The 12,196-nt window shown below is 41.3% G+C and overlaps 1 protein-coding gene across 1 annotated transcript in view; it reads right to left on the bottom strand.

The window, feature by feature from the left end:
* Positions 1–12,196, bottom strand: part of AFF2 (ALF transcription elongation factor 2) — a gene marked incomplete at its 5' end in the record, with an annotated part of 336,961 nt that overhangs the window by 125,747 nt on the left and 199,018 nt on the right. Inside the window, one exon of the mRNA XM_084269157.1 lies at positions 2,373–2,459. Within this exon, the coding sequence (XP_084125283.1) occupies positions 2,373–2,459 (87 nt within the window). The remainder of the gene's footprint in view (positions 1–2,372; positions 2,460–12,196) is intronic.

The following is a 12,196-nucleotide window of genomic DNA, read 5'->3' as shown; positions in this document are numbered from 1 at the left end:
GCACAAATGCAACTATGCATTAAATTCAACACCACTGCCTTTCTTTTCTTGATGTCTCTGCTTGGAAATAAAGTAACCTTTCATTGACAGTCACTGTTTTTATTTGGACTGTGATACACAGGATTTGGTAAAAGATGAAGGTAGCAGATCTTCACCTGATGGAAACTGGTCCAAATCCCATGAAATCAATAGAAGTACAACAACTTTAAGCCAGCAAAGAATCTGGTTTGTAACACTGAACATGCTAATGCCAAGATTCTTGTTGGCTCACAATAACTAAGCTGCTTCCTTCATGTCACAGTGTTTTCTGGTTTAGTTTTTCTCTCGGCTTTATAGTGCACAGTGATTGTAATCAGCTTTCCTTCCAAGCAGAGTTTGATCATTTGAAATTACGGTGTTATTTACAACCTCATCTTACAGCCAGGCACTACTTGGCTGGAAGTGTTAGTTCTGTAGGATGTTAAAGTCATTAAAGCCCTCACTGCACTTCCTCTTAGGGCATTATTAGTTCCTAATATTATACTGTGCTGTCAGTCAGTCCCTTGTGAAGTAAATCATGCCCTAAGAGTAAACACAGCACTTTACATTTGAATGTCAAAGGGATAAATTGTTCTGATAAGTTCCGCCTTTTTATCACACTTTTTTATATATGTTTCTCATGAGGATATTTCTTTTTTTAAGAGTTAAATTGTGAACTTCTAACAGTGCCCGTCTCTGGTTTATATGGCTGCACAGCCTAGCCACACTATGTGTAAGATCTATAATTTGGCCAGCTATAATTGATTTAATATGAAGTTCTGAAGACACATTTCTGTTGTGTTTTTTTAAAGTAAAACTAGCAAACTTGGGAACACTTAAGTGCTTGCCTCTTTCTTGAAATGCTAGCTCAAAAAAAATTAAAATAATAAATCTAATTTATACTTTGTATTGAAGTGATACGGTCAAGAAATTTAGGTTTAACATTTAATTTGCCCAGAAATTAACTTTGATGTGGATCTTAAAAGTTCAAAGCAAACTTAATAGAAAAGCAAAACAAAGTTTTAGCTTCTCTGAACCTCTGCTTACACTGCTGACACTGGAGACAGCAACAGTCGGCAGGACTTTGACCAGTTTCTGTAGGGTCCATCAAAAACAGAGCACTTAATTATGAGGTGGCATTAATTAAAAAAATAATACAGCTTCCAGTGGTCAAACCCTTCTACTCTCACTGTATTTACACAGGTGAGACTCACTTTCACCTAAATGGGTTCAACTGACTCTAGCACTCTTGTTATTAGCTTCCAAGGCTTAACGCTGCAACAGCTAACTGCAGCAACAAGGGCAGTGCTAGAGCAGTAATAATCACATTCCATTAAAATAAGGCATTCTGGGCACTAGTTTTGTTTTTCTAAGGAGCCACAGATACAGCTGATTTCGTATGATTTCCAATTGAGTATGGCGGCTGTTCCAGACAGGAATATCTGCCAAACAGATAAAATCAGTAAGAGGAAAATCATATTCCAGCTTCTAAACCAGGATATGATTGCTTGAACCACGATGTCAAGCAGTACTGGTTTTATAAGCCATTTTCCAAGGTTCTGCCTTTGGAAAGAAACTTTTATGTAGCTCCATGTCAGACTGGTGTAGTTTTCCCATCCTGAGGAAATTTTCCTGTTCCCCAAACCTCAGCAGCTCACAGTTGTTCAGGTCCCAGCAAAGGATACCTCTGGCAATAACTGCCCCTGGGACAAGCTTGATCTCTAGCAGTGCTACCAGAATCACTGCCAGAAGGCAACCATCTGGGCTAAAGGTGTGTTCAGGTCATGTGACTTAACAATTCACCACCTGTTAGGTGAGCTGCAGGTAGTCTCCACACACATGCTTTTGACATGGAAAGTGCTGAGCACGTGCTTGTAACACGGCTGACACTGAGGGCTGCGTTGTGCGACTCCATGTGCCCTTGGTGTGTGCACCACAGGCAGATGCCATAGAGCTGTTCCCATGCAGGAGCGTTTTACATCACTGCAATGTGACCATGTAGCTAAACCTCATCATGTCATCAATCACTAAGCAGGAACAAATGACCATTTCAGCCACTGCACAAATAAGAACAACAATAATAGTGAAAGAAAAACAAACAAAGAAAATATATTGTACTTGATGTAGAGAGACTCACAACAACAGAGATAAAAGTTCACTTTGCTGCCACTGTAACTTCTGCAGCTTTGAATAAGCAGTTCTACTGGTAACAACAGTGTGAGAGGGAATTTCCAACTAAAAATAGTCTTTAGAAAATTTTGCAAATGGAACCAATTACAAAAATAAACTCTCCAGCAAAGAACACTCAACAGAACAGAATGTTAATAAGGTCACTGGTAATAGCCTACTTGTACCTTGCTTGGGATAGAAAACTTGGTCTGCTCAGCCTTGCCAGGAGTGTGAATAGCAGTAAGAGGAGGAGGCCAGGAATGGGTCATCTCCTAGGGAAGAAAAAATACAACATGTTTTTGAAAACAAATTCACGTACATGGAAGAAGAAAGAGAGGAAAAATTGATCATGTATTCTGCACTGAGCCTAAAGTGGCAATTACTTAAGGAAGCATCACCACCCATCCCTATGTGTCAGCTGATGACTTTCACTACCCCACAGGCAGCAGTTCCTGGGAATGAGGGTGAGGACAAGATTTACACTTGAAAATTTTGCCCATCTGTGTCTTCCTCAGGTGGTGGCTGACTCCACCTCCAGGGCCAAGCTGTAGGAATGAGGCTGTATCAGGGCTAGAGTTTTACCTACAGGCTATCAGTTTTACCTACAAAGCCCACGCAGGAGGGTGATCCCTCCTGTATTGCCCTGGATGCAACCCTATAGAGGATTGTATGGTGGCAAAATGCAACCCTACAGAGAATCACACAGCGGCAAAATAAACCAGAGGCCGGGCTAGAAAACACTGGAGTGGGCTTGCATCCAGAATGCCTGGTGTAGAACAGTGCCCTGTGCACCACAGCATCTTCTCAAAGCACTGGCCACAGCCACTTTCTGTGGTATGTAGTGTCACAGCATCAGAGCACTGTCGATGCCATTTTAAAACAAGGCACTGAGAGATTAGGTGATTTGCACCGGATTACACAAAAAGCCTGTACTTAGCTAGGAAATCCAAGTCTCTGGTGAAGACCTGCCTACCAGACCATCTACACAACATGCCCGTTTCCCCTATCAGTTTGTTAATTCATGACTTGTACATGCATGTTCCAGCTCTTCAAAGGAATCACCTGCGTGCCCACAGCCATGAAATACAAGCCGAAGCGGCAGTGCACACCCTGCTTTGTTGCACACTGGCCCAGATCCACCACCCCACCAGCCTCACTGGGAGCAGACTGGGGCTTATGTCCACAGGAGGGGAAAAATCAGTAAAACAAAGAAACTGCACAAGGGTTCTTTTAGGCAAAGCTTGTAAATGCCCTTCTAATGAGCGTGTTTTATGGTTGATGCTGCTCCATCCTCTCTTATCTTTGTTTTTAATTTAATAAATATCAGAGGGGCAGTAATACTTGTCTCCAGAAATCTGTTAGATCTTTTTCTTCATTGTTTTTCTTTGCCTACAAAGATCAGAAAGGAGTCTTTCTTGAGACAAGGGGACAAAGAGCAAAAGAGGGTCTGATCTAGGAAATTTTGTGTGCAATGGCCATAAACCTGACCTCAGTAAACTAAACCTCCCAGCTGCTATTTCACACTGGCCAAGGCCAGGGCCAGTCACAAGAAAGCTTATGAACACACACGTTTCTGCTGGTAACACGACAACCACTGCAAATGCTCCATAAATAAAAAATATAACATAATAATTAATTAAAGAAAATATAATGTGTCAAAAGGGCAGTGTGGTGGATGCACCTGGGCTAAAGACACAGTTGGGTGGCTACAGCTGGATGCTCTTCACTGAAGATACAGCCAGCAAATTTCAGGTATCCAGTTGTCCCTCACAAATCATGTGTCATACAAGAGGTTAGGAGAGGGAAAGGAAAACTATGCACCATGGTCCTCAGTCAGTGGGTCAGGCAGACATGTAACTTTCCCTCAAGCTCCTGTTAGGCACTGGTATTTTATTGAAACCCACCAAATTTTCACCCTTAGCCATGCTGCTACTGCAATAGACCTGGCTGAGCTGCTTGGGACTACGCTCTGCTGGCTCCTTATGCTGCTGCCACAGAGGCAGGGGAGGGTGCAGTACTGAAAGGGCTTTTGGGTTTTTGACTGTGGAGCTCAGGGTCTGTTTTCACTGCACTGCCATTGTTTTCAAACGGTGGCAATGAGGAGGAAGGAGGCATGTCAGGAGCAACTCATCCCTCCACTGTTCCACGGCACCGAGTGTCTGACCTCTGCACAGGGGAAGGCAGGGAAAGGCTTCAGCATCCGGTGAACTGCTCTGTGAGATAACAGAATCCAAATCCTACGAGCCTCTGCCAAATCCTATGCCATAGAGGTTGTTTGTGGCAAATCTCTTCATAGCAAAATGATGAAATAGAGACTGTATCACATAATTAAAAGAGGGACAGGCAGCCTGACTGAAGGCAGAAATGAAGCATATTCTAGAACTGCAATTATAGGCTTGAACGCTGTCTCTTCCTGCCCACGCATAAAAGGCTGGACAGAGAAGCCTAGGATTCATGGCGAGGTGATGCCAGCAAATATTTCTGGTTGTTGTCTGCCAAAATGCATCTAGTGTCCACTGTGTACCACCTTGGAGGGCTGAGTGTAAGCAAATCTAGTCACCTGAATATAAAACAGCAGGAAAAGGAAAAATGACTCTGCTATTACATGAGCAAATTCAATTGCAAGGTAAGAAATCCAGGCTCTGCTGAGGTCAGAGGCAAAAGGTAACCAGAGAGGTTAGGATTATCCAATCTAGGTGTTGCCAGAGTGACCTTGTGAGCATCAAAGTCTATTGCAAAGGTACAAGCTGGCTATACTGAAGCATTTCACTTCAATTACCACTGTAATAACAATTATTAGATAGAAAAATCCAGATAGGATCACACAGGCAAAACAACATAAGTATTTAAAGCTCAGCTTACAATCAAACACTGTGAGTTTAAGTGCTGAGGAAGTATATAGTCACCTAAAGATACCTACCTATATTGACCTACAGGTAGGTGCCACAGTGCAACTGGTCAAAGAAAGAACCCTGAATGATCGTAGAGAAAGTCTGAGTTTACTCAACTGAAAAATGTCACTTCATAATGTACGGGCAGCAACCCCACCCCAACCACATCTCAGCTGCTAATTACTCTCATGCAGAGCACTCCTGAGTGACAGAATGACACGCAAAAAATGGCCCCGCTCTGTTTTCAGTGAAGAGTCAACCCCCAACCCCGCATCCTGCAGAGATGTGACCATCTGCTTCACTCTCTCCTACTCTGTTCCTTAAGCACATGCACCTTACCTTGGAGAACCAGAAGAAAGGATGCTTAACCATCCACATGACTTAACCATTCCTTGACCCAATTTCTTTTGGAGGTCCCTCATTTCTAAGTACCCGCTCAACTCTATTTTGTTTAACTTGTGAAATCTGATGTATCTACTGTATAAAATGTTACGACTATAAAGAACCACACAGTCAGTGTGTGTGTTGCCTATGCATCCATTAAGAGATATATATCTATATTGATATATAAACTTCTTCATTTGTAGATACCTGAAAGTAGGCAGGGAATTGCATTCATTATTTTTTTCCCAGGAAAAGTTAAACTACTTTAATCAATCCAAATTTGGAAGTATTTAGAAATTCCTGGAAGTAACAATAATAAAACCAAGCATATGAAATGCTTTAAAGAGGAATTTAATGGAAACAAAGTAATCCCACAAAATTGAGTTAAGATTTATTTTCACATGGTTTGAACTTAAAATAATTCCAAAATCATGTCAACTGTTGGAGCGGGCAGATGACTGCTATGGAAGCATGCATTTTTTTTTATGGACCTGGAGATTAAATGAGAAAGTAAACCTGCACAGTTTGCTGGCTTAAAAGTCACTGTGGTCCTCTGATGTAGTAACATCAAGCATCCTCCTTTCTGAAAATTATTTAAACATTGTTTTAATTGACTCCATGTGCTTTATTTATTAGAGCTAGGCACGCTCTTCTCTTTCACTAAGTCTGCTTTTTTCAGCTACAAAAGCCCTCAGGTAAGTAACTAAGAAGGACACATGCAGACACGATCTAACAAATCACCAAAAATACATGCAAACTTTTTAGGGGCTGCAGAGCTACAAGGCCAAAACAGAATTTACATGGAAGAAGAGGACTGGAGGAGGATTTAAACCCACAAGTTCTAAGGAAAAGGACAGAGCAAGAAAACTGAGTATGGGGGATATGGGGCAGATGGTAAATAGCTTTACAAAACCAGTCCCTAAAATTAATAGCTGCCTTCAAGATATATTTCCTTTCTCTGTGTTTCATTTTTCCATCATTTCCTTCTTGTTCAAAAGAAAGTGTGCAGTGTTTTTAAACACAGATAAAAGCACTGAGCCAGACTCTAAGAGGTCATTATGGAAAAAAGCAGCTAGACTGTGTACTCTGCGTTCCTACTGAGGCAGCTTCCCTTCCTACAGTGCACTCTAAACTGCTTAGCCTGATCTAATTTGAAGTCTCCCAAGATATAGGGCTCATGCTACTTCCCATGGGAGAACTGAGGGGAGGCATGAGAACAGTCTTCTATTACAGAAAGCTGTTGCTAAAGGAGAGAATAATCTGTTCTCCAGTTTTATGGTGGATATGAACTTAAACTGCAGCCAGAAAGATTCCAGTTAGACAAAAGAAAAAGCTCTCTAATGGTAAAGACTGTGCAGCACTGAAACAGATTGCTCAGAAAGCTACGCAGGCTCCATCTTCGGAGGAACACACTTAAGAACAGATTAGCACACATCAGGCAGGCACAGCTTGGGCAGGATTGATTCCTGCATGGGGACAGGGATGTGTATTAGATGATGAGATTTCTAAGATCCTTCCCAGCCCTTTTTCTTGTTCTGGAGTTTGATAGATCTCTGTTGGCCAGACGGTACCCTTGCTGTCTCTCTCAGGGATAGTCAATCCACAAAAAGGCAGAAGAAGAAAGCAACAATACCGGTGTTTTTCTTCTGCGGCTTTAGAGTCCATGAAGGCAGTTTCAGGGCTGACACTTTGCCCACATCATTCGAGGGCAGCCAGAGGAGCAGGAGGAGGAGCAGCCCTGCACACACTGCTAGCAATAAACGCAATCTGAGGCCACTGCTGCTAAAGAGACCTTATCTGTGGTATTCTCACTATCAACTGCTTTTATCAGTCCTTTTAACTCTTGGCTGAATCTGTTGTTTTAAACTTTCTCCAGTCGTTGGTTACACAGTATGTTAGAGTTGCATTCAGGAAAAATTAATATGTGATGAATAGATGTTCTAAGGTTATTACAAATTTGATGTTAAGACTGGTGATAAACAACCTTGGCTATTGATGGAATAAAGACAACCAAGTGATTTACCATTTATTGAAGATTCTATTACTGATTTATTTATGTTTTATTAACTATGTATCACTGCAACCTTAATAAAAAGTGTATCTTGTTTCACAGTATCTTTCTGGTTTCTGCATACATGCAAGGCTGATCAAACTCTCTGCTAGGAAGCCAGCAACGCATGAGGGGCAGCCACATTTTCTGTGTGTGATGCATACCGAATTAAATAACATCTCAACCCATTTCATCTTTGGGGAAAAGGCTAGGGAAAGAATGAATATATAGATATAAATTTATCCATGTACAAGCAAATGACACTAAAGCCTAAAGGAACAAAAAGGCAATAAACCTAAGGGCTGTATTTCATTCCTATTCCTTATGAAGGAACGGAAAATGTGCAGGAGCGGTTGGGAATATCCTGATCTGTAATCTGGGCTGCTTTATACTGGGCCAAAGGCTTCCTGAGAAAGGGATTTTGATACATTGTCAGTACTGACAGGGACACGACAGATAAATCCATGGATATGCATTTGATTATCATGTTTCAGCACTTAAAAAAATACTCAGCATCAAAGGGATACCATATCTTTTTTCCTGTAATGGGAAAAAAAATCCAACAAAAGACCTTGGTGATGGCCTGTTGGCCTCCACATCTCCAGCATGAATGTTCAGGCTGAAAGTTTTTAGTCCTGCAAATGTTTTAGCAAATTTATTACCTGTGGCGAGTGCCCAGTACACATTTTTGGAAGAACAACGCAACGGCATCTGCAATGATGCCTTTGTCATGCTAGAATTTATCTTTTGCCCAGCTGGGGAACGGGATGAATTCCGTACCCTCCCATGGTAAATTAATATTCCTTTCCATATTAGCAAGGACAGACTAAAATGTGAAATTTCTATACCCAGTGAAAATGAACACAGAAATTGCTTTAGAAGCCAATAGGGTTTGCTATAAACGTTGTAATATATGTTTCCTTTTCTATTTTGTTAACATTTGGAAATCCACAAAGAAAGCAATAGCAATATGGACATTTTCTTTCTCTGTTGAGCTTCTCAATACTCCAGGACTCCCATATACCTCACACTTCAATATATTTTCTTCCTAATGCAGCTTTTATAGCTAATAACACTCATATTCTTTGCTTAAAGCATTTAGAAGACAATAAAAAAATAGCAAATCATGATTGATGTATTTATTGCTCTAACCAGTCCTGTGTATGTGAGGAAAAACAACAGTCCATTACAGTAAGAAGGTGTCTCAGCTCGAGAGGCTGTTTTAGGGGGAGACTAATGAAGCTACACTGCATGAACCTACCACTGGATTTCCAATTTCACAAGTGTGACACAGTCCTATAAGTAAATACAGCCTATGTAATAGTGTGTCTACAGTGTCAAGTGATTTAGCTCCCTGCTGGGTCCTGGGCCCCAAATGGTCCATGCTGTACATACAGTATTTCGTTCCCAAGGCTCCTCTGTGAAACAGGTTGGATACTTCTCTTCAAGATGTATCAAGATAATTTTCTTCATGGTCCACCTCAGGTCAAAAACCGTCCTGAATGTGGCTCACACCACTCAGGACAATCCTTCAATTCAATCCCAAGTAGGTTTTATGCCCTTGAGCACCTTCTCGCACATTCCTGATGTTTACAGGAAGATGCAGCACAACCCTCTAAGCGTCCTGCTATAGAAACAACTGCAACAAAACATGAGGTCTGCAGCTACAATATTCCTATCTTGTCAGGCTCAGGTTATCTGTATGAGTAAAGTGCAGGAAGGACGGGGTGGGGGGTTCACAGAACATAATTGGTGAAGTAGAATCACAGAATATAAAAAATGAAGCAGGATCTCAGAGGGATTAGAGGGGAGAGCTCTCATGACAGTTTTATGTGATACGACAGAATTAAGAGTTCTGTGGAAAAAGAAGGCCTGAGAAATTGTGAAGTCAAAGGCAGACATATCCTGCATGTATGACTGGCCCTTTGCCCACGCTCTCTTTGTCTTAGGCCACTCCATAAGCTTGCTAGTAAAGGTTCAGGGGACAATCAGAAGCTAGTGTTGTCTTTGTGACAAGCCATGAGCCATGTACTGACCAGGAATAATGACACTGAAGTAACTCCACTCCCTATACAAGAGTCAGGAGAAGCAGAATATGTGGGGTTTGTTAAGGACAGCCCATAATGGCTGCATCCAAGGAGAGGATGATGAAAGCTTTGAAGCTTTGCCAAGCATATGTGAGATGCTGGGCCATGTGAGGTATTCATATTTCTATACAACTGTTCTTTTGGACAGGCGTACTGACGGGTCAGGACATGGAACTGCCAGAATGGGTCAGACTCCAGGTCCTGCTCATCTGGAGTGCTGGTGGACATCTGGGATGTCAGTGGTGTGTCTTTCACACTTCAAGAACAGCAGAGCAATCACAATAATAAAATTCTGATCCTCCATACTTACTCACTCTCAGCTGTGCTGAGATCCTATTTGTTTAATACTGCACCCAGAACTTGATATTCAGTTAACACCATCCAAAACCAGTTTTAGAGACCTAAAAGTTAATGATATGTCCACAAATATTCGGGTACTTGCAGTCACATGTACTAGGCCTGCTTCCGGAAAGCTAGGCATCCTTCATCTGTCACTCTCAGTAACTAAACTAATGACTTTGCTGCCCAGAAGACAGTGCTGGAGTCTTGCTGTGCATAGTATGGCCAATGCAACACCTCCTGTTCCTGGCAGCTTCTCATCCCCACTGAGATGCACAGCCATATCCCATTGATTTTATTTATTCAAAACGATACTTGTTGGTAACCATCTCCAGGGATGGCACATCTAATTTTCATGAAGACCCCAAGAGATAGGAAGTATGCACTGAACTGTTAAATACAACATAACATCCTGGCAGTACAACAGTATAATATAAACAAAGGCACAATAAGTAATAAAACCCTAATTCTTTCAAAAAGTTACTAATACCAACATATAATTTCATCTCTGCAATTTAAAAAACATTGGCAACATTTCTCCAAGTAAATAAGCAACTGTGTTTTGAAACTATTCACTGCTGGCACTTGTTTAAGGGAATCTGGTAATTTGTTCCATCCATCCTGAGCTTCACAAGCAAAAAAACATGTCTTGAATCGCTTGTTTTCTTCCCTGAAACTTAGGGTTCGCACCAAGAAGAGAGCAGAACTACAATTTAGTTACAAAACAAGACTGTGCCTACCCTGAGGCACTCCACTGTGCACATTTATACAATACATCACACCATCTCCTTTACATTGCCAGATGCAATCAATTCATGTTTTTTTTTCATACAAAAGACAACACTGAATTGTGCAGTCACATGACAAAACCTTATCCATGTAATTCATTGCAAAATACATTTAATTTCTGGAGCCACTTACGCCAATGAAAAAAGAAAATCCCTGAATTCTGTATCAGACAAAATTAAATTACTAAACTACAAAATTTCCTGTTTGTAAGCTGAGGACAGAAGCTGTTCAAGTTTTATATTGTGCACTAAGTTTCAGACCCATGAAACCAGCTTACAACCCACATCCTGACAATATGATGAAACCGAGGGATTTGAAAGCATCAATTTGTGCTAGAAAACACCAGCTTTAGTCTTAAACCAGGAACATCAATTATCTGAAACAGCATATAGGAAGAAATTAAGAAACCAGGTTAGGCAACTTATTTGTGTTTAAATCTGAATTCTTTTGCATAAGCCATGATTTGCTTTCATTAAAACTGGACTCCAAGTTATTACTCATCCAGCACAAAGAAATGAAGCTTCCACACACTGCTGTACAATGGACATTGAAATCTTTTACAAAAGCTGGGGTTTTTGCCTTTAAAACCAAGACTCTGCCAGATAACTTTTATCCTGCTTACCACACAAGCAGTACTGCAGCATGGATTCCTTGGTGGGTGTGCCAGGGTAGCATTTCTTTTTAGTGTTGTTTCTCTCTTACATGGCCTCATCAACACATCAACTGAAATGCCACTGGAACAGTGGTCTGAGGCTGGAGTGAAGACACAATGACAACCTAGAAAAGCTCCAACCTGCCCTGACAGAAGCTGTCCTTTGTCACCATTCCCTTTTCTTTCCCTATGGGATGCTGTTCCTGACATGTGCCCTTGTTGCAAACTTGCTTCTCCCTCAGTGTATGAAGAATGCACTCTCCCCTATGGAGAATTATTATCTTCCCAGTTTCTATATCAGAGACTATGAATGCTTTGAGGGAAAAGACTGCCTCATCTTTTGTCTTAGGCAATGCCTTGGGCAGTGGTGGAATTTCTGAATATTGGCTGGAAGTTTGGAACAGTGAATATTGGGTGGAAAATCTTGGGTGGACAACATAGCCAGCTTGATCAGCATTCAGTGAGCTCTGGATGGACAGGAAACTTCAAGTTGAAGCCTGATCATTGAATTCTCTAACCTGGTACCATTTTTTTGGGTAAAGTTAACGGTTTAGCATGCTTGCCAAAAACTATCCTGTGGGTTCTGGCCTGTAACAGAGAGGTAGTGTTTGCTGCTTCTCACACTCAACCTTTTAATTCTCTTTTCTTACAGAAAGACCTGAGCAGCCACCTAAAACCCCATCATGCGACCTGGCATTTATTACAGCAGTTTTGGCCTTTGGAAAAGAACATTTCAATCTGGATTTCCTTTTCCTCACTTGTGCCTTGAAGCAGGTCTGTTCCTGCATCTGTGTGTCCTGTAAATCATGCCAACAGT

This window comes from Gallinula chloropus, assembly GCF_964237585.1.
Source record: "Gallinula chloropus genome assembly, chromosome: 11".
NCBI classification, from domain to species: domain Eukaryota; kingdom Metazoa; phylum Chordata; class Aves; order Gruiformes; family Rallidae; genus Gallinula; species Gallinula chloropus.
This window is presented reverse-complemented; position numbering and strand designations above follow the sequence as displayed.